We start from the raw sequence: 22955 nt of genomic DNA on the forward strand, positions 1-22955 counted from the left end.
AGGGACTGACCCCCCCCTCTTCCAGGAACATCCACTGGGTGCTTTGCTTAAAATCTGCCACTGAAATGCTTCCCAGGAATGAACTGCTGTTCAAATCAGGGCATTCGTTCAATTTCTCTGCCATTAATCATGCCATTAATTCAATTTCGATGTCATTTCCACGAGATATTCCATTTCTTCCCTCGCATTGGGTTTTTCAGGAAGAACAGCTCCTCACGGGAATTTCCACAGGGCAGCCTCCATGTCACCACACCAAAAGCACACAGGACCAACACAGGGATAAGAAGAAAATGTGCAAAATTTATTTGTTATGTTCTTCAATGAACACGGGGATAGGAAATTTATAAAATTAGGTCATATCTTCAAAATTAAAGTACAAAAGGATATATAAACAACAAGAGTTCCTAGTTAGAACAAACAACAGCAACCCACGGGATGCTCAAACCCAGCTGACTCCAAAGCAGTTTCTTCCTAAAAAACCTTCATTAAAAAGTTTCTTCATAAAAAAAATACAAAAAAATACTCTGGAAGAGTCAGCATGGAAAATATGGAACATGGCAACTGAAATGTCACTACAGTACATCCTGGTGGCCAGAGAAAATCTCTTGGCAAAACAGGACCTCAAACCCTGTGCTAAAGGCATTTCCTCAATGGCACTGGGGTCCTGCTAATTCCAGAATGGGTTTGGAGAGACCCTAAAGCTCATCCCAACCCCTGCCATGGCAGGGACAGCTCCCACTGTCCCAGGCTGCTCCCAGCCCCAGAGTCCAACCTGGAACTGGGCACTGCCAGGGATCCAGGGGCAGTGAGACATGGAACAAGCACTGGGAGCAACCCCAGCCACAGCCGTGAGGAACCCATGAGGAATCCCTGAGGAATCCCATGAGGAATCCCTGAGGAATCCCATGGAGAATCCCTGAGAAATCCCTGAGGAATTCATGAGGAATCCCATGGGGAATCCCTGAGGAATCCCATGAGGAATCCCTGAGGAATCCCATGGGGAATCCCTGAGGAATCCCATGGAGAATCCCTGAGGAATCCCAGCCTCCTCCCTGCTGCTCCTCCTGCTCCCTTGGCACCTTCAGCTCTGGCCCTGCTGACCAAGCACTGCCCAGGGGCTGGAAGTGAAAATTCCCCAGGATTGTGTCCAGCAGGGATTTCCTTTGGTGAGTGAGCCCTGTGGGAGTGACTCCCCAGGGACGAGGAGCACACGGGCTGCGTTCAGCTCAGCAGCTTCAAGTACACAAGTGCCCAAAGCTGCTCCTGCTGCATGGGGACAGCCCTGGTGGGGTGGGGACACTGGGGACATTCCCAGCCAGGGGGGACGAGATCCCCCCAGCAAGAGTGGCTCTGGGAACCCAAACCCAGAGATCCCAAATGCCAGAGTCCCCCTCGGGATCCCAAATGTCACAGAGACCCCCTCGGGATCCCAAATGTCACAGTCTCCTCCTTAGGCTGGGACTTCCATCACAAAAAGCTGGAAGTGTTTGTGAGGTTGATAACCCCACAAATGGATCTTGTTTTCCCAAAGTTACACCATTTCCTTTTCCAGTGGTGCTTTGGATCCTTTGCTCCCAGAAGTGTTGTCGTCATTGGAATAATTCCCTGAGTCTTGACTGCTCTGTTTGGAATGTTTGCAATCTGTAAAATCAATTTGATTTCCCTCTTCTGTGATCATGGATTCAATCACACAGCAACTTTCCACTGGCTCCTCTGCAGCTGACAGGTAAGGGCTGCTGAAGAGCTGTACTCCAAATCCCTGAGGACAGAAGCAGAGGGGGAAGAGATGAACATTCAGAAATAGCAATTAGATACTGATTTAAATAATTAAATACTAATTGTGTTTAACACCACAGTCACACGAATGTGATTTATCAGGTTCTTTACTGGCAGGGTGGGCAGGCCCTGGCACAGGGTGGAATTCCCAGATTTGCTGTGGCTGCCCCTGGATCCCTGGCAGTGCCCAGTTCCAGGTTGGACACCGGGGCTGGGAGCAGCCTGGGACAGTGGGAGGTGTCCCTGCCATGGCAGTGGTGGCACTGGGTGGGATTTGAGGTCCCTCCAACCCAAACCAAGCTGGGGTTCCATGCTCATGTTGAGCAGCACTCTGTGGTTTTCTATCCCTAACACATCACTTGTTTCCCTAAGTTCACCAACTCAGAATTTAGGATGAAGTTTACTCCAGAGAATCCCCAAATCCCTGAGGCTGGCAAAGCCCTCCCAGCCCACGGAGTCCCAGCTGTGCCCCACGGCCACCTTGTCCCCAGCCCAGAGCACTGAGTGCCACGTCCAGGTGACACCTGCAGGGATGGGCACTGCAAACCTCCCTGGGCAGCTCTTGCCAAGGCCTGAGCACCCTTTCCATGGGGAAATTCCTGCTGCTGTCCCAGCTGAGCCTGCCCTGGCCCAGCCTGAGGCCGTTCCCTCTGCTCCTGTCCCTGTTCCCTGGAGCAGAGCCCGACCCCCCCTCCCAGCTGCAGTCACAGAATCCAGCACTAAAGGGTGACTCCAATATTTTATCTCAGCCCCTTTCCTGCTCTCAGTTGTCAATCACCACAGAGCTGCAACGTTTCATGCATTAGAGCCTGAGGAGGCCACACAGGAATTAAAAATCCAGGTACAGAGTTTCAAGTCACACTTGAGTGTCGCCCTTTTCATTCCAGAACAGGATCCCTGCTAAGCACCACCTGTGCCAAGCTGAAGATTGGACAAAGGTCTGGAGATAAACTACTGATAAAACCTCTAAAATGAACCCTGCCTGACCCAGAACAGATAAATACATATTTTTTTCAACGATATTGAAAGTTCATTTTCCTAAAAAGAAGCTGAGTAACGACTCAGAAGTCAGAGCTCACCTCGATGTTCACGGGGGGCTGGCAGGAGGGGAAGAACACATATTTGATTTTGTTGTAGGCTTGGTAGAGCAGAAAAACCAGAGGGGCAGCCACCAGCAGGACAACCAGCAGGGCACACATGAAAATCCCAAAAATGATCAGAGGCAAAGGCGTACCTAAAATTGGGAATAAAAACCACTCAGTCGAGGTATTCAGAACCAGCAGAAATTAAAGCACAGCTCCAAATGTCCTGCAGAATTTATCAGATAATTCAACATTTCCACATCACCCAGCCATGGGCACCAGGGAAAACTGATGCTGTGCCAGTATCTGAGATAATTTTGCTGAAAGAAGCCACAAAATATTTTCCAATACAAGAACAGAGAATTACCAAAGTGGGAAGAGACCTCTAAGATGATCCAGTCCCACCATCACCATCTGGGGGTGCTCACCTGGGCAGGAGAAGGATCCAGGGAGAGCTCAGAGCCCCTGGCAGGGCCTGAAGGGGCTCCAGGAGAGCTGGACAGGGACTGGGGACAAGGCATGGAGGGACAGGACACAGGGAATGGCTTCAAAGTAGGATTGGATGGGATACTGGGAATTAGGAATTGTTCCCTGGCAGGGGCTGGGATGGAATTCCCAGATTTGCTGTGGCTGCCCCTGGATCCCTGGAATGTTCAGTTCTAGGTTGGACACTGGGGCTGGAGCAGCCTGGGACAGTGGGAGGTGTCCCTGCCATGGCAGGGCTGGGAATGAAATGATCTTCCAGGTCCTTCCCAGCCAAACCATTCCATGATTCCATGATCACCTCAAGAAACTGAAAGGAGTTTGGTGATACTAAAATCAAGAGGCACCACCAGTAATCCAAAGTAATCATCAGGTCTTATTTTATGAGAAAAGAATGGAGAGTTTTCTCTTTGGGGTATAAAATCTTGGGAAAGACAGGGCCTGGTCTGCCTTGAAGGCACTGCTTGGATTTAGAGAGATTCACTGAAATAGCAGGGTAAGAGGAAGAGAAATACCTAGGAAAACAGAATAAAATATTTATGCTATTCAGGTAAAAAGTGGCATTTGGTTCTTTCTAGGCTTGATAAAACACAGTAGTGAGGACCACAACAGAAATGAACCCTTAATGTGAGCCAAGCATTGCTGTTATTACATTTTCTCAGCTTTAAGGCAGTGTGGGTGGTTTGTAAAGATTTTTTTTTTATTTTTACCTGTCGAGATCTAGGTATTTTATTTTTTTTTTGCACCTGACAAGGACCAGTCAGCGTGAGATTTTTAAGACTTTTTGCTACACCAGTGAGAAAGTTTAGTGAAACACACAGGTAAAAACTTTTCTGCTGGGCAGGGTGGAGGGAGGACCCCCAGTCCCAACAGGGTTTTTCACCAAAACCACTACACTAAATCAGTGTTTCTACCTGATTAAACCAAACCATCTTTTGGTGGAGAATGCAGGCAATTAATGAAAGCTATAAACACTAATTAGGAAAAAAAATGGGCAAAGCATGTATGAAGTCATAAGGTCAAGTAGATTGATGACAGAAAATATAAAGTGTAATTATGTTGAAATGTCTAAGGGTGGAGGTTGGTCTTCTGCTGAATGTAGTAGATTTTATTGTTTTATGTAGAAGTTGTATGTTGAACGTAACTTTTGATGATAATTTTCAGATGTGTTTCACAAAGATGTGGTGGTTTGTAAGGATTTCCTGAAATTTTTTCCTGCCCAGACCTGGGCAGTCTCCCTGGTACCTGACAAGAACCAGTGTGGGAATTTTAAGACTGACACATTGTCACACCAAGGAGAAAGTTTAGTGAAACACACAGCTAAAAACTTTCCTGCTGGGCAGGGTGGAGGGAAGAACCCCAGTGCCAGCTGGAATTGAATGCAGCAAACATCAGAAAACAGCCATGGAGCCAGAAAACTCATCACAAATTTCAAATGAAACCCTACAATCCTAACCCAGCCCCAGCGTGGCTTTGAAAGACTCTTTATTAATTATTAACTATTTATTAACTATTTATTATTTAAATAGCTCCAGCCACCCCACCTGAAAAAAAAAAAATCACAAAACTCAGTGCTGCCCAGGCAAGGTACTGAACTCTTTCAATGCCCAAAATAAAACTCTGCAGATACTTTGTTCTCTCTCCTGAGTAAAGGAATAAAACCAAAATGATAATATGCATGAAAAGAGGATGAAAACACCAAAATCGGACAAAAGGAAGAGTCAAGTCCCAATCAAAGAAAAAAGTCATGGGCTGAAATTTCTCTTTTTTATGCTATAAAGAAAATATTCTTATTTCCAATAACACAAGAAAATTATAGAGTAGATGAGAAGAAGAGAAAGAAGGAGGAGAAGGAGGAGGAAAGAGAGAAAGAGAGAAAGAGAGAAAGAGAGAAAGAGAGAAAGAGAGAAAGAGAGAAAGAGAGAAAGACATCTGGTTTTCTTTTCAAAAATAAGGAAAACTTTTCTTTAAACTGTTATAATCCTTAAAGTGTACCCCATAATTGTTATGGTCCTCAATAATAGTTCTGAAAAAAATGTTAGCTGAAAAAAGGATTTTGACACAGTAATCAGAATTCCATTCTCTCAGGGAGCTGATCACTGTAACACTGAGGCCACAAAAAAACTTTCTTATAAAAAAAAAATCTCCATAAAGTTAAAAAAAAAAAAAACGAAGTCTCTTCTCCCAAATAAATTAACAAAAGACTATTTTTAAAATGGTAAACTAACCAAATTGTTTTCTGTACGATTTTCAATAGATATAAAAAAAGAAAAGTGTGGGGGGAGGAAGAGCGGTCTAAAACTTCATTCTAGGTTTTTATTTTTCTTATAGTTTCTAATAATAAAGTTTCTCTTTGTACCGTTTAAAGTTAAGCATATTTTCCCTTCCTCCTAATCCTATCTCACAACAAAAAAAATTCAAATTAATGAACCAAAACCACTACATTAAATTAGTGTTTCCACCTGATTGTGAACTAAAACCAAAAGAGGCAGTTTGAAGAGTCAGAAATTTTCATAGTGTCATTAAAATGTTATGTGGCCAATTATCTTCACCATGATTTGCTCTCTTCTGAGTGAGTCAAATCCCCCCACTCTCCCTTTGCACCAAGATGAGCTTTCAGCCCTAACAAATCTGGTTTATCTCCTCCCTCCTCAGCACAGGGGATTCATTCTCAGAAGGACTCGGGCAGTTTCAGGGATGTAAAACAGCCCTGAAAAGGTGGAATCCAGCGATTCCTTGCTCCCTCCCAAGATGCAGGAGTGGGAAGTGAAGCTCTCTGCCCAAGCAGGTGCTGCCAGGAGTTCGGAGCTGTGAGCTCCCAGGGAAGGGGCAACAATCCCACCTCCAGAGGGGGAAGAATTGCCAGGTGTGCCCACCTGCAGGGGTGTGGATGCATTCCTGCTGGCTGTAGGCACTGCTTTTGTTGTAGGGCTTTGAGAAGGCCTGGACTTTGACACAGTACAGGGTGGAGGGGGACACATCAGACACCGTGGCTATGGTCTGCTTCACCTCCTTCTGCTTCACCTCCTCCTGGCAAAAGCAAAGGAGGAGAAAAGGGATCAGATCACAGGGACAGCAAAGAGATCTCAAACAGCTGAGAACTGCAGGCTCTGGTGGAGGAGAAGTGATTCTGTGAAATGTCAGACACTGCTGCAACCCCAGAAGCAGCAGGGCTGGAGACACCTTCCAGCTCATCCAGTCCCACCAGCACCACCCCGAGGGCCACGTCCAGGTGTCTCTGGAACACTTCCAGGAGCTCCACCACCTCCCTGGGCACCCAGATTCAATAAAAGAAATAAACCACTCCCTCAGCTCCTAAGCAAAACTCAGCCAACACTTTCCCCATTCTGAAATGTCACAATTCCAAGTTTCCAGGAAACTCCTTCCTGTTGCAGTTTGCTTCCTTCTCTTCTGCCCCCTTTTTACCAATTACTGTGAAATATTTTACCCTAAGAAGTATTTAAAGAACATGGAAAGATCCATTAAAATGTGAGCTAAAAGCATGCAGGACTTCTGTTTGAGAAACCTTTTCCATCACATTGCACACAGCCACATCCATGGAAACTGAGATTTTTAACCCATCAGTGGGAGATAAAAATATCACAGTCTTCAGGTTTCTAAAAGAGTTACATACAAATCTCAACCACTGGGTTATAAAAGTCCCATTGATCAGTGTTTTGATAGAATCTTTCATTTAAAAAAACAACAAATTGACTTTTTAAAGACTGATACACCACAAATGTGCCTCTCTTGGAAAGGAGTTCCTCAGGGAGAATGGAAACTCAGGATTTAAGCCAGAATCAATTTTATACTGTATTTAATTAGTTCACACCTCCTTAGCTGAGGAATTCTTCCAGTACAGGATCCTGTAGGACAAGTCATAGTTGTCCCTCATGAGCTCATCCTCAGCTCCTCCTGGAGGAGAAATAAGGATGTGGAGCAAAGTGTCACTGAGGTCCAGCCTTACACCAGGAGGGCCAATTCCATCTGAAAACAATAAAATAAATAACTGAATTCCAACTGAAAAAATTACAACTGAAAACATTGCATCAAATACTGTCAGTGAAATCCATGATAATTTCTAACAAAAGTTAAAAGTGTAATTTCACAGTTTTATTCAGAATCTCAAGCCCTGAGAAATATTTCAATTCTTTTCACTATATTCTTGTGAAATCCCCTCTCCAGCCTCCTGTCAGCTCACAAAGGCATTTGGCACGGGTTTGTTGAGTAATGAACATTTCAGGAAACGATTTCCTTACTTGTTTTCAGAGGATCCACTTTGACTTCCCCAGACAAGCAGGATTTGTTGTGTCCCTGCCTGGCCTGCACTCGGAGATAATAAAATCCAGTAGTGTTGATGATGGAGGAGAAGTTGCACCAGGTGCTGGTGATGTTCTCACACCTGGGGACACTGCGCCACTTTTCTGAGTAATCATCATTGAGCTTCTTCAGGTACCCACTGCAAGGGAGAAGTGAAGAGTTTTGATGTGAGCTCCCTGAACTCCTAAAGAAAGTCATGTTTGTTTGTGCTGCACTCGGCTCGGTTTTGGGCAAAAAGGCCTCTAGTAATATAAAACAAAAAAAAAAAAATAAAAAATCAGCGTTATGAGATATTTCTGAGAGGAACAATGAAGATAAAAGGACCAGGAAATACAAATCAGGGCTTTAAGCAAGCTTCAGCAGAGAAAACGAAACGTGGGGTGGAAAGGTTCTGAAAATCCAAAGGAAAAGTTCTCACGCAGCTCCGTGCAGTCCACGGGGTTCCTGCCATGCCTAAAGAATTCCCAAGGAATGCCAGGGGGATCCCTTCTCTTCACTTAGGTGCTGCCCACAACATTTACAAACATTGAGGTCGAGAGAACTGCTTCATAATGGGATTTTTGGGATGTGATTCCATGGGTTTTTATGGGATAGAAGGGGGGGGTTATGGCATTCCTTGGTTTTTGATGCAATATGATTTTTATCTGATTTTCTTTATGTGATACAGTGTTTTTGGCAGTGATATGATGGGGTTTGATATTATGCAAGACTTATTTCAGTTGACATGAGGAGGGTTTTATGTGACCTGATGGATTTTTTAGGTGATGCTCCTTTTTTTGTGATACAACTTCTTTTATGTGTTACAACTTTTTTTTATGCGATACAATCTTTTTCAATGTGATACAACGTGGTTTTGGCCTGCTACCTTGGGTTTTCTCCCCCATTTGGGTCTGACAAAAGAAATCCAAGCTGCTACAATTGAAACCTCCATCACCTGTATCTTTTGCTCACTTTTACTCACCAAATTTCTTCACATTCAAAAAGCCACTGAGCAATTCAGATTTCCCAGCCTGAAAAATGTCCCTCAGCATTTAGGAGTCCCTTCTACCAGGAGTTTAACACCCCCAAAAGCAGCCCAGTCCCCTGAAATTCCAGGCTCAGATGTTACATGGAATTCTTTTAACAACAACGAGCCGTTCATGTTCCAGTTAACACACAAAGTCACCAAAAATTTCATTTTAATTTCTAGGAAATACTTGCAGAACACAAGAAATGGGATTTCAGCTGGCAGGGATGGGAAAGGCTGAACTCACAGGAGGTACTGCACGTTGTAGGTCACTTCCTGCTTTTCCTGGTTATTCCAAAGCAGGTGGAATTTCATGTTCAAGGCCAGGACACTCAGGTTGGTTGCACAGAGGAGGTCTTTCACTGCTCGGGGGAAAAGGAAATACAAAATTACCAAAAAACTTCATTTTATGGACAGGGAAGGGATATTTCTCATGTCAATAATGAAAACATGAAGATTAGTCATTATAAGATTGCAAGTCACAGTCTGTGGTATGTAAGGCATCTTATCAAGTCTTTAATTAAAACAGCTAAAAATTAATTCAGAAAAAAAAATACACAAATATTGAGAGGAGCAGAAAGAAACTGGTTTGGGAATAAAATGAGGAGAAAAATTTATAAAATACACATCTGTATTAATGGTACATTTTGATTGCTTGCTTTTATTATTTAATTAAAATATGAATGTGATTATTAGTTCAATATTTTAATAAAATAAGTAAAACATGCATGCATCAGTTATTGTAATATTTTATTAAGATACACAGGTATTAACTATTTTAATATTTAAAAATATGCAATATTCTTGATATTTCGATGGTAAAATATAACTTCAAATATTTAAAAATATTTAATTTAAAAAAAATATTTTAATAATAATTTGTCTTAGGTTGCAATAGAGTATGTGTTCTGTATGTACTCTATCAAAAGGATGTATTCTATCACCAGCTGTTGAAAGCAGGTGAAGCAGTGATCCTTATCTCTGAGGAGATATCTCCTGTTCATGAACCAGCTGTGAAACCAGCTGGGACAGTGATCCTTATCTCTGTGGAGATATCTCCTGTTCATGACCCAGCTGTTAAACCAGCTGGGACAGTGATCCTTATCTCTGAGGAGATATCTCCTGTTAATGAACCAGCTGTTAAATCAGCTGGGACAGTGATCCTTATCTCTCTGGAGATATCTCCTGTTCATGAACCAGCTGTTAAACCAGCTGGGACAGTGATCCTTATCTCTCTGGAGATATCTCCTGTTCATGGACAGCTGTTAAACCAGCTGGGACAGTGATCCTTATCTCTCTGGAGATATCTCCTGTTCATGGACAGCTGTTAAATCAGCTGGGACAGTGATCCTTATCTCAGAGGAGATATCTCCTGTTCATGAACCAGCTGTTAAACCAGCTGGGACAGTGATCCTTATCTCTGGGGAGATATCTCCTGTTAATGAACCAGCTGTTAAATCAGCTGGGACAGTGATCCTTATCTCTGGGGAGATATCTCCTGTTCATGACCCAGCTGTTAAACCAGCTGGGACAGTGATCCTTATCTCTGTGGAGATATCTCCTGTTCATGACCCAGCTGTTAAATCAGCTGGGACAGTGATCCTTATCTCTGGGGAGATATCTCCTGTTCATGAACCAGCTGTGAAACCAGCTGGGACAGTGATCCTTATCTCTGAGGAGATATCTCCTGTTCATGAACCAGCTGTTAAATCAGCTGGGACAGTGATCCTTATCTCTCTGGAGATATCTCCTGTTCATGACCCAGCTGTTAAACCAGCTGGGACAGTGATCCTTATCTCTGGGGAGATATCTCCTGTTCATGAACCAGCTGTTAAACCAGCTGGGGCAGTGATCCTTATCTCTGAGGAGATATCTCCTGTTAATGAACCAGCTGTGAAACCAGCTGGGACAGTGATCCTTATCTCTGGGGAGATATCTCCTGTTCATGAACCAGCTGTGAAACCAGCTGGGACAGTGATCCTTATCTCTGAGGAGATATCTCCTGTTCATGGACAGCTGTTAAATCAGCTGGGACAGTGTACTTTATATTTCCCACAGCCCATCTTCCTCCAGGAGGTATCTCCTGTTAAAGGGCCATTGAGTCCCACTGCATGGCTGATAAAATTCCATCATCCCATTGGGAAATGCTCCACCCAGGGCGAGGAGCCAAACATTTCCTACCCAGATAAAATCTGAGATTTGGAATATGAGCATTTTTCCACTGGGTCCCAGAGGAAAACCAGTCCTTTCCACTTCATCCCTGGACCTTCAGAGGAAAATTGCATCTTCTACAGGAGCACTGCTCCACCAGAACCACATCTGTGACTGCAGGAGGATGCAGCCACCATTTAATGTGACTGCTCCAACACCCTGAGTGACTGACAGGGGGTCAGCTTGGATTCTCACTCTGCCAGTGGTTTGGGTTTGTTCTTCACAATACTGTATATTTCTATTTTAACTTTTCCTAGTAAGGAACTGTGATTCCAATTCCCATATCTTTACCTGATAGCCCCTTAATTTCAAGATTATAATAATTTGGAGAGGGGTTTTACATTTTCAATTTCAAGAAAGGCCCCTGCCTTTCTTAGCAAACACCTGTCTTTCAAACCGAGAGATAATTAAACATTTTTAAAGACACAGATGTGTATTAATTTATGTATTTTGTGTATAAAGTAATTTTGATGTACCATCAACTAATTATGATGTATCACCTGTCCAATCTAATCTTTGACTTTCTAGTGTTATTTTTTTTCCTAAAAGTAACTGCACAGCACAGCAAATAATTCATTTGTCCATAACAAGGACAAGCAAGCTGCCCCCTCAAAGCCTTTCTTCAGCAGCTGTAACAATCAGTTCACCAAAGATTATATAAACCCAGCATTTTTCCAATCTCAGTTCAACTTTCTGTGCATTCACTGAGTGCCAAGTATCCCAGAGGCTTTGGGGTTTTTTTCTCCTGATTCAGTCAGTGATTCAAAAACTGAACTTTCCAAAACACGCAATGAAGTTTTTGTTCCAAATTAATGTCAAAATTAACCCCATGGCAAAAACCCTTTTGTACTATTAACACTCTACCCTTGACATATTTTCTGTTGATTGAAAGGGGTAAATATTTATCATATGGGGTTTTTTAAATACCAAAATGAGAAGGAATTTGGCCCTTCTGCCTATTTCTGTTACTTCACAACCACTGTGTGCCAGTTGAATTCAAGCCATCATTTGCAGATAACCTGATTTCCTGAGTACCTTTCTGGGTGGTTTTCACACAGCTGACGGGGCTGAACAAGCCTTGCTTCCCCTCCATGGGGAGATTTGCTTGAACTCTGAAGCAATAAGTGCTGTCAGGGGCAAGATCATCAATGGTGTCAACAGGGAAAATTATTTTATTCCGAAGCTGGAAGAAACAAGCACAAAGAGCCTATGAGGAGATCATGCTTCCCCAGGAGCATTTTTAAATTATCATTTTGCAGGGTCTCAGCACATTTGTTTAATACCCTACCTAAAAAGGTAAAACAGAGAAAGCAAGACAGTGTTTGAGCTGGAGAAATCCTAAAGGGAAGTTTCCAGTTTAGTCAGTGACTGACAGGCAGGAACATTTTGCGCTCCTCTGCCATGGAAGTGGGAAGGGATTTAGCACTCCCAGGAATTCACCCCACAGATATTCCAAAATGAACCAGGACATTCCCAGCCCTCCAGAACCCAACACTCCTCTCTCCTCTGCCACCTCCCTGCTTTTGGTTTCCAACACTTGGTGGTGACTGACCAAACACAACTTGTACTTATGGGCCTTTTGCTCCTTTGCTCTGGAATCCCAAAATCCCAGAGGTGGGAAGGGCCCCCCAGGATCACCCAGTGCCACCCAGCAGCAACAGCATCACCCCAAACCCTGTCCCCAAGGGCCACATCCAGACTGCTCTGTGACAATTCCAGGGACTCCAAATCTCCCTGGGCAGCTCAATCCAGTGCCTGATCACTCTGCAAGGGAAATTTTATTCTGTCTTTAATCTGAGCCTCCCATGGTACTACTTGAGGCCATTCCCTCTTGTCCTTTCCTCATTCCTGTGTTTCCCCCTCCCTGCCCCTCCTGTCAGGGAGTTGTGCAGAGCCACAAGGTCCCCCCTGAGCCTCCCTTTCTCCAGGTTCAGCCTCTTTCCCAGCTCCCTCAGGAATTCTGCAACCCCTTCCCAGCTCTGCACCCTGCCCTGGACATGCTCCAGCACCTCCAGTCCTTTCTGAAGTGATGATTTTAATCTGATCTCCCAAAAGAACAGAGATTGTCCTTCAATCCCTGCCCTAATTTAGATGACACCAATTTCCCTAAAAAATATTAAAATGGAAGTTTCTCCCCTGCTCTTCACAGGAGAGCTCTGGGTGCTCTGCAGGACACACATAATGCCTTGGAAACCAGTTCACAATGACAACACCTCAAAAAAAAAATCCCTGGATCAGGGCAATCCAAATAAAACAATCCTATAGAAAGAACAAAATCATCCCACCAATAATAAAACACCTCCCCCAACTTTCAAACTACACAGGAGCAGCTACACAGTGACAGAACCAAACAATTCCATTTCAAAGCATGAATCAAAGTCCATCTCTGACAGTTCTGGTAAGGTTAAATAACAAAAAAGAAATGCTCATACCTGAGCATGTGATGAATTTTCCCAGAAGACCAGTTTATATTTAAAAATCAGATCATTGATCCACATTTTTCTCCTCTGATTTGCTTCTGGAGGAGAAACCTTAACTTTTACAATTCCATTTGTGGACTGCAATTCCAGTCCTGGTGGACCAATCTGAGCTGCAAATATGGAAAGAAAAAAAGAAGTTAAACATGTCTACTTTGAGAAAATACACCCAAAAAGCAGTTGACAATAATAAACCTAAAATACCTGCCTGTGGTATCTTATTTTTAATTCTTTTGAATGACTCTTAAATTTTCGTGACTCAGGCAGTTTCTAAAAGAAAATTAACGTAACAACTAAATACCATCACCTGGTTCTGAAAGCAGTCAAAATGAAATATTACCAGCAAATATTTTCCAAAGAATCAGTATAAATTGTTATAAAACCTGCAAGACAAGAGACTTAGCTCAGTCCAATTAACCCAACACCAAAGGAGGGCTTCAGTACCACACTGGAATTGCTGTAAAGCCAGAAACTTCCCAAAAACGGGGTTCTTGGAGCAATCTGGTCTATGGAAGGTGTCCCTGTCCATGGCATGGGGTGCAATTGGATTAGCTTTAAGGTCCCTCCCAGTCCAGACCACGTTAGGATTCTACAAAAATCTATCCAAAAGGATTTTTACAAGAAAAAATCTGGGAAAATACAGAGTGTCAGGAAATTCAGTCAGGAAACCAGCATCACTTGGAATAGCTTTCCCTTTTGAGAAAAGACAGAATTGCAGCATTCCATGACCTGTAGATGCCTGGTGCTTTGTTCCTGTTGGGAAACCCACCCTGTCCTGCAGTTACCAGCAGGATTCCTAATTCCCAAGATCCCATCCAGCCCTGCCCTCTGGCAGTGGGAAGCCATTCCCTGTGTCCTGTCCCTCCATGCCTTGTCCCCAGTCCCTGTCCAGCTCTCCTGCAGCCCCTTCAGGCCCTGCCAGGGGCTCTGAGCTCTCCCTGGATCCTTCTCCTGTCCAGGTGAGCACCCCCAGCTCTCCCAGCGTGGCTCCAGAGGGGCTCCAGCCCTGCAGCAGCTCCGTGTCTCCTCTGGGCTCTCTCCAGCAGCTCCAGCTCCTTTCCCTGCTCTTGGTGTCCCAGGGCTGGAGGCTCTGCAGGCAGGGTCTCACCTGAGAGCAGAATCCTCCCCTAAGGTGCTAAAGGAAGCAAAGTGTACCCACAAGCCCAGAGCTCATACCGACGTATTCTGGCATTATCTCCAGGGTTGCAGACCATGGGGACACCAGAGGCCCAGCCTGAGCCCTCACACGCACGTAGTGGGCATCGTAGTACTCGGAGATGGCTGAGGAGAAATCACAGCCCATGCCAGCCACAGCCTGGCACCCCGGCAGCTCCCGCCAGCCCGTGTCCTCCAGCCTCAGCCTGTGGGACAGAAACAGCCCAGGATCAGCACTCTGGGATAAACAACACACCCGGGACAAACAACACCCTGGGATATACAACACCACCGGGACAAACAACACCCTGGGATAAACAACACCACCGGGACAAACAACACCCTGGGATATACAACACCACCAGGACAAACAACACCACCGGGACAAACAACACCACCGGGACAAACAACACCCTGGGATAAACAACACCACCGGGACAAACAACACCCTGGGATATACAACACCACCAGGACAAACAACACCCTGGGATAAACAACACCACTGGGACAAACAACACCCTGGGATAAACAACACCACCAGGACAAACAACACCCTGGGATATACAACACCACCGGGACAAACAACACCCTGGGATATACAACACCACCAGGACAAACAACACCACCGGGACAAACAACACCCTGGGATAAACAACACCACCGGGACAAACAACACCCTGGGATATACAACACCACCAGGACAAACAACACCCTGGGATAAACAACACCACCGGGACAAACAACACCCTGGGATATACAACACCACCAGGACAAACAACACCACCAGGACAAACAACACCACTGGGACAAACAATACCCTGGGATATACAACACCACCAGGACAAACAACACCCTGGGATAAACAACACCACCAGGACAAACAACACCCTGGGATATACAACACCACCGGGACAAACAACACCCTGGGATATACAACACCCCCGGGACCATCAACACCCCGTGAGAAACAAGGCTCACTCTTTAAAATGTTTAAAAGTTTAATAAGGGATAAGCAGAACAGCTTTCAGTGCTGGTGTACTTGGCAAACTGTCAGAAAGCACACTCTTCTGCACTGGTTAAATGCATATTCATGAAGGTCATACATATTCAAACATTCCTTTTAGTTTAAATGCCTCGAGAATTATCTTATACAGACTCCTGACCCCATCTTCTTAGATGTGTGCCACAATGCAGATGTGATTTTGAGTGTCTTTATTTCCTCACAAGGCCCCCTGCTCTGTGGTTAGAGAGTTACTGATAGCTGAGGGTCAGTGGTGGATTCATCCTTGTGCTTTTGGTGTTATTTGGTTCTTTTTAATGTTATCATACACATGTTCCAGCTATCTTTATCAGTACTTTCAATCAATATTAGCTATTTCACGACTGTCAGTCAGTTACAAAAATAAAGGCATTAATCATTATTTTACAAGTACAATTACTTCTGCAAAAGTTAATGCTATAATACACAGGACACATCTTCTAATTTAATAGTTTGCCAAAGCCTAAATTATGCTATATATTTATCACACTAAGATATACAATCTACACGGGGATTAGGGTGTTAACTAGAAAAGGCTGACAAATTATAATGTATCATAAATAGTTAAAAAGGGATTACAAACTGTACCATATCAAAACAATTTACAAATGCCAATAATAGAGAAAGACAATAACTACATCGTTATTTATAACACACCCCCAGGATAATCAGCCCCAGGATAAATGCAACCCTCAGTTAAAGCCCAGAAATTATTCCTCTTTTCTTCTTAACTTTAATAAACATGACCCCTTTCCATGCTGCTTTATCACCAGTGCAATCAGTGTCATCTCTTTAGAAATTATCTTACAACTGCCAAAGCACAGAATTACATGCTCAGGATTATTGTATTTCCTAGCCTGGCAGAGATTTTATAATTCATGGGGAGAAATTTAAAGTCTTGACAAAAGTGGTTAAAGGAGCATAAAATCAGCAGAACTCCACTAATTCTAACATGAGCCAGGAATGCAAATTAAGGGAAAATAAAAACACAGATGTGAAAAGTGGAGTTCAGCAATAACCAAGTCTTCAGCAGCTCTTTTTAATCAACACACATCCACACTTCAGTAAAGAAAAAGATTTATAGAGACATTTAAAATGTTCTGGCCAAAAAAAAAGAGGCACTGACTTGAAGCAGTAATTGTTTATCATTAACTCCTACCTTGTCTTTAAGATAAGTCTGACATTTTTAAAACAAATCTGTTTTCAAAACAACTGTTCTCATCTACATATTGGAAAAGAAGAGCTATCCTTTAAAAATCCAAAATCACAGAATCCCACAATGGTTTGGGTTGGGAGGGACCTTAAAGCCCATCCCATTCCACCACTGTGAAGGGCAGGGAACATTCCACGATCGCAGGAAGTTGCTCGGAATTTCAGTAATTTCATCTCAGACATGTTTTTCAATATTTACTTGTCAGGGAAGTGCCACAAAATGCCTGTGCTAATGTGTGCAAAAGAACTGTGAAATAGAACAACTGAAGGAAACCAAGCAAATATTAAAGAACAAACCTTAAATTGTTTCATCTGGGCATTAAACTTGCAGCTGAGAAATGCGGGCTAATGAACTCTGACATATTAGTTGAAAGTTATACTGAAAATTCCCTCAGATCCTCTGTGTGTGGCCACAACTAAAGAAACCAAACAAACCAGAGGATAAATAAATCTAAACCTCACTTCTGCAAGAATCTTCTGCAAGAACCCTTCTGGTGATTCAGCATCAACAGCATACTCGGCGTTCCTTGTGCGATAAATAATCGGATTTCTCACAGGAACAGAAAAACTCAGGCCAGCACCAGGAACCCTCCCCATCCCAAAAATTCATTTTCCCACCCTCCCCTTCCTGGCTTTGCCTGGTGTCTTGGCTTGCAAAGCAGGATGTACCCAGCAGTGTGTATTCTGTCACCATCTGTTAAACCAGCTGGGACAGTGCTCTTTATCTTTCCCACAACCCATCCTTCCTCCAGGAGATATCTCCTGTTAATGGGCCACTTAGTCCCACTGCATGACTGATCAAATTCCATCATCCCATTGGGAGATGCTCCAGGGGGAAGAGTCAAGCATTTCCTACCTAGATAAAATCTGAGATCTGGAATATCAGAGCAGCCTTTTCCCACTGGATCTCAGAGGAAAACTGAATCAAGGGTTAACAGATTTGCTAGAAGGATAATCAATATATACTGATTCAGAGTTGAGCAAGAAGATTAGAGTAGAAGTGGAAGGGTTAATTCTTAAGAGATGGAGCTAGTCAGAGCTAAGATAATATATCATTTGCTTGACTTTGTTGTATTTGTAGAAGCAGGATGGGAGGATAGGGCATTGAGAAGATGAAAAAACCATAACTGCACCTGGGCCCCAAAAGCAGCCAGAACCAGGCTGAGGAGTCTGGACCATGGCCAAGGGACCAGAGAGCCTGGAAACAAGGCAGAGGTGAAACGTTTACCATGAGGAAGACATCCCTGACTTCATCTTAGAAGACCAGTGACCCATTTCAAACAAAGACCTGCACAAGCATGAAAGGACTTTGAGCTCATTCTAAAATGAAGCGGGGGTAGGCAGGGTTAGGTATTGCGTATATATAGGCATGTTGGGTAACTAAATGAACATGTAAGATTTTTGTGAATAGATGAGGAGCAGGAGCTCTGTGAATTTCACACAGGTTTCTGGGAGATGACTCCCCGTGTTCCCAGCGCTGTCAATAAACACACCACTTTCTTACTATCATTAGTTGGGGAGGCCTTTCCACTCTTCAAAGCCAGGCCCTTCCACATCATCACTGGACCTTCAGAGGAAAACGGAACTTTCCACAGGAGCACTGCTCCACCAGAACCACATCTGTCACTGCAGGAGGATGCAGCCACCATTCAATGGGACTGCTCCAACACCCTGAGTGACTGATGGGGTGTCAGCTTGGATTCTCACTCTGCCAGTGCTTTGCTTTCCTGTATTACTGTATTTTTATTTTCATTTTCCTAGTCAAGGATTGTTATTCCTACTCCCATATCTTTGCCTTAGAGCTCCTCAATTTCCAAATTACAATAACTTGGAGGGAGAGGGTTTACATTTTCCATTTCTGCCTTCCTTAGCAGAACACACCTGTGTTTCAAACCAGGACACCTGGCTCCCACTTACCACTGGAACTGTGCTGAAAATGTCACATTGGGATGGCTCCCGTTGTAATCCCAGCTCAGAGTGAAATTGGTGTTCACCACGTGCACCTGCACATTCTCTGGGCTCTGCAGGCTGCTCTGGCCTAGGAGAAACAACAGCTAGGTAAATGAAATCAAATCAAATATTACAAAATAAATATTATATCATAAATATTACAAAAATATCAAAAATTAAGATACATTTAAAATAAAATGTTAATAAAAAGAAAATATTACAATTAAATTAAAATTAAACATTAAAATAAAGTATCACAATAAAAAGTAAATAAAATATTAAGATAAAATTAAAGTTAAATATTACAATAAAATTAATTCTAAAAGGAATAAATATAGCAATTATTAAAATAAATACAATAAAAAAGCAAAATTTAAAATGAATATAATAAAAAATAAAATACAATCAAATTTAAATAAAATGAAATAAAAATAAATATTAAACTAAAATAAATTAAAGCAAAAAAAAAGAAAACAAAAGAAAAATATACCTCTTGGCCATGACTTTCTATTTTATCTGTTTCTGGTTTATAAATTCTGAAGGAATTTATTAGCTACTTCCCAATAGTTACAATTTCTAAGCCATATCTGAAATTGCTGTTTGAGATCAGTCTGATATTTGATTTCATTAAGAGGAAATCCTATTTTAGCTGGGCAGTCTCTAGACAATAATGGGTTATCCTGACTCATGGAGAGGATTTTCATTGTAAATATGATTTATTTTCTACACGAGTTCCCCTTCTCCAAAGGGAATATATGGAAAAGCAGACTGACTGAATTCTGCAAAATCCTTTCTTGGATTTTGGGAAATAACTCCTGAAAGCATAAAACCATGAAAGCCAAATAATTCAATAAAACCTTGTGGCTCCCACTACAGAATCTATTCCCACAAGGCAGGAATTTGTTGCTCTTCTGCCAGACTAAGACAAACCCAGAGAATGCCAAAGGACATTAGCTCAGAAAGTAAGAAAGCAAAGGAAAAACCAATTTTTTCCCCCCCCAGATATTTATCCAACAGTTGGCTACAGTTCAGCCAAAAACCTTATGACAACAAGGGCCCCACAGACTCCAGCTGATAAAAACACAACCACATTTCAATTATTTTGGTATTTCTGTATTTGCCTTGGGTAGAAATTCAAATACTTAGTGTATCTTTCCCATCTTTTCAAATCCTTGATTTATACAGAGCATGAGGCTTTCCAATGCTCCTTGTCAGACCTCAGCAGGGCAGATGGGGAAAAAGGAGGTGTGGGAGCAGGAGAAAATCCTGTCCAGATCCATGTTCAGAGCAGAGATTTTCTGCCCAGTTCCAGGAACAGGCTGGTAGAAGACACCCAGTCCATGTTTTAAGCCAGGCCAGGTGGCAAATAGCCCAGGAAAAAATTATTTTCACAACTCACAACCAAGAAAAAGCTGAATGGCAGCAGCAACTCCCAAAGTTTTCCCTTCAAGCTGAACTTCCAGCTTCCTGCAGGAATTTTATTTTTCTCTTCTGTATTCCTTCCGAACAGTTCAACTTGATAGAAACAGTGTGAAAAAAAAACAGAATAAACTGGCTGAGATTAATTTATGGAAGTCTAATTTGTATGAGATATTATCTGATCTTTTTCTGCTAATTAGAGGTGCTGTGCTCTGATACTTTTGGGGCTTTCTAAAACCACCCAACAAAATAATATTGTGTTAATTTATGTATAGTTTTATTTTTTATTGCAGGGCTGATATTTTAACCCTCCTCTCTCTGCCCTGCACATTTTCCTGTTCAATACCACCGCACTTTTTTCCTGGAGTGCGGACCCAGTTTCTCAGGATACTTCTGGATCCTCCACCCCACAGACAGGAAAATGTGATCCAGCCTTTCACATATTCCCTTATTTCCAATGAGTTTTGTGCTTGCTTCTCTAAATAAATTCCACAGATCATTAATTTCCCAATGAACAGTTATACAGGAAGAAAGGAGCAAACTCAGGGATGTTTAACCAGCAGAGAAATTTTGTGATAACTTGATATGCAGAGAAAAACCTAAAAATCAAGACTTCTGCCTGGCTTATTTCATTAATGATTAAAAGCCAGACATTTAAAACTAATTCCTGTTTGTTGACTTCAGCATGATGACACTTCGGTTCTGAGAAACCTTATAAGGGATTAGACTTCCACGGAAAGAAGAGATTAAAAACCAGAAATGCTTTCAGCACATCTGCCTAATCTTTCCCCGGTCAAATTCCAATAAACTGCAACAACCCAAGATGTTCTAATACAGAAAAATTGCTGCTTCGTCCACGAGATGTTGAGCGATATTGTCACTAAACAATGGTTGAAAGTAATAATGATCATATAACAAAATTTATTCAAGAGCAGAAGAAAGCAAGAAATGGCAACACAGCAAACCCCGGTGTCAGGGGAAATCCCAGGAAGAGCACATGATGCTCGATGTTTACAACATCCCTGGGCGCAGGAACCAATGGAAAATTTCAGTCAACATTTCAGCAGAAGAAGGAAGAGGAGGATCTGGAGAAGCCGGGAGAACTCTGAGCCAGACCTTGACACTGGAGCAGCAGCACAGGGAACAGCTGGGCTTGGCACAGGGGAAGGGGACAGGTCACTGAGCACAGCTATTACTCGGAATTCCGAGTTACAATCACCCACTGGTTTGGATCTCCCAGCCCCAGTGTGCAGCCTGGCCTTGGGCACTGCCAGGGATCCAGTGGCAGCCACAGCTGCTCTGAGAATTCCACTCTGTGCCAGGGAACAATTCCTAATTCCCAAAATCTCATCCAGCCCTGCCTTCTGCCAGTTTAAAGCCATTGTCCCTGGTCCTGTCACTCTCTGCCTATACAAACTCTGCACCCTCCTTTGTAATGCTTCACCGTATTTCCTCTTTGAGCAACGACAATAGTTGTTTTCTGCTGTGTAAGGACAAAACACGAGGCTCAAGCCCCTGCCCTGCGAGCCAAAACCCTCATCCTGCCATTCTACCTCTTATTTCCTCATTTATCTTTTAGGCTCTGCCAGACTATGATTGCCAAGCCAAACATGACGAATCCAAAGCTGTTTCTCCCACTCCGCAGCTGCAGCCGCTGCAATTCACCGGAAACAGGCGGGACAGGCAGGGAGGAGAGGGACTGTGCACAGGAGATGGGGGACAGCACACGGGGAACCGCTTCAAAGGAGGACTGGATGGGACACTGGGAATTAGGAATTGTTCCCTGGCAGGGTGGGCAGGCCCTGGCACAGGGTGGGATTGCCAGAGCAGCTGTGGCTGCCCCTGGATCCCTGGAATGTTCAGTTCCAGGTTGAACACTGGGGCTGGAGCAGCCCGGGACAGTGGGAGGTGTCCCTGCCACGGCAGGGGTGACACTGGGTGGGCTCTGAGGTCCCTCCAACCCAAACCCTGCTGTGATTCCATTAAAACCCAGGAAGTACGACAGATCTCACCGACACCGTTATCTCACCGCGCATCCCCGCAGAGCTCCGGGACCGCAGCGGGACCCGCTCCCCCCTCGGGCCCGGGGAGGGGGCTCGGCCCCGGCCCCGCTCCCCGAGGGCTCCTGGGACCCACCTGCACAGGGCAGCGGGACCGCCACCAGGAGAAGGAAAACGGGCAGCACGGCCGCCAGCCCGCGCCCGCCCGGCACCCACAGCCGCCGCCGCTCCTCCGTCCATCCATCCCCGGGCTCCTCCGTCCATCCATCCCCGGGCTCCTCCGGCTCCGCCGCCGCTCCAGCCCCCGGCTCCGCCATTCACGGCAGCGCTGCCGGAAGCTCCGGGTGCGCCTGCGCGCGAGCGGCCCGGGCTGTGTGAGGAGTGAGGGAGCGGTGTCAGAGCGGTGTCAGGGCGGTGTCAGAGCGGTGTGAGGGGTGAGGGAGCGGTGTCAGAGCGGTGTCAGGGCGGTGTCAGAGCGGTGTGAGGGGTGAGGGAGCGGTGTCAGAGCGGTGTGAGGGAGCGGTGAGGGAGCGGTGAGGGAGCGGTGTCAGAGCGGTGTCAGAGCGGTGTGAGGGAGCGGTGTGAGGGAGCGGTGTCAGAGCGGTGTCAGAGCGGTGTGAGGGAGCGGTGAGGGAGCGGTGTCAGAGCGGTGTGAGGGAGCGGTGAGGGAGCGGTGTCAGAGCGGTGTCAGAGCGGTGTGAGGGAGCGGTGTCAGAGCGGTGTCAGAGCGGTGTGAGGGAGCGGTGTCAGAGCGGTGTGAGGGAGCGGTGAGGGAGCGGTGTCAGAGCGGTGTCAGAGCGGTGTGAGGGAGCGGTGTCAGAGCGG

At 44.3% G+C, this 22955-nt stretch overlaps 1 protein-coding gene across 1 annotated transcript; it reads right to left on the reverse strand.

Moving 5' to 3' along the window:
* Nucleotides 1-280: 280 nt before the first annotated feature.
* On the reverse strand, nucleotides 281-22545 carry IFNAR1 (interferon alpha and beta receptor subunit 1). Its single transcript, XM_062488220.1, has 11 exons — nucleotides 22267-22545; nucleotides 18679-18799; nucleotides 14532-14716; nucleotides 13311-13468; nucleotides 11914-12061; nucleotides 8915-9029; nucleotides 7601-7800; nucleotides 7174-7328; nucleotides 6218-6371; nucleotides 2856-3010; nucleotides 281-1759 (listed from the first exon to the last, which is right to left on the reverse strand). Exons 1-11 carry the CDS (start codon nucleotides 22445-22447, stop codon nucleotides 1532-1534), a joined length of 1800 nt encoding a protein of 599 aa, XP_062344204.1. The 5' UTR covers nucleotides 22448-22545; the 3' UTR covers nucleotides 281-1531.
* Between the last annotated feature and the right edge of the window lie 410 nt (nucleotides 22546-22955).

Source organism: Cinclus cinclus, chromosome 2 (genome assembly GCF_963662255.1).
Source record: "Cinclus cinclus chromosome 2, bCinCin1.1, whole genome shotgun sequence".
Taxonomy (NCBI): domain Eukaryota; kingdom Metazoa; phylum Chordata; class Aves; order Passeriformes; family Cinclidae; genus Cinclus; species Cinclus cinclus.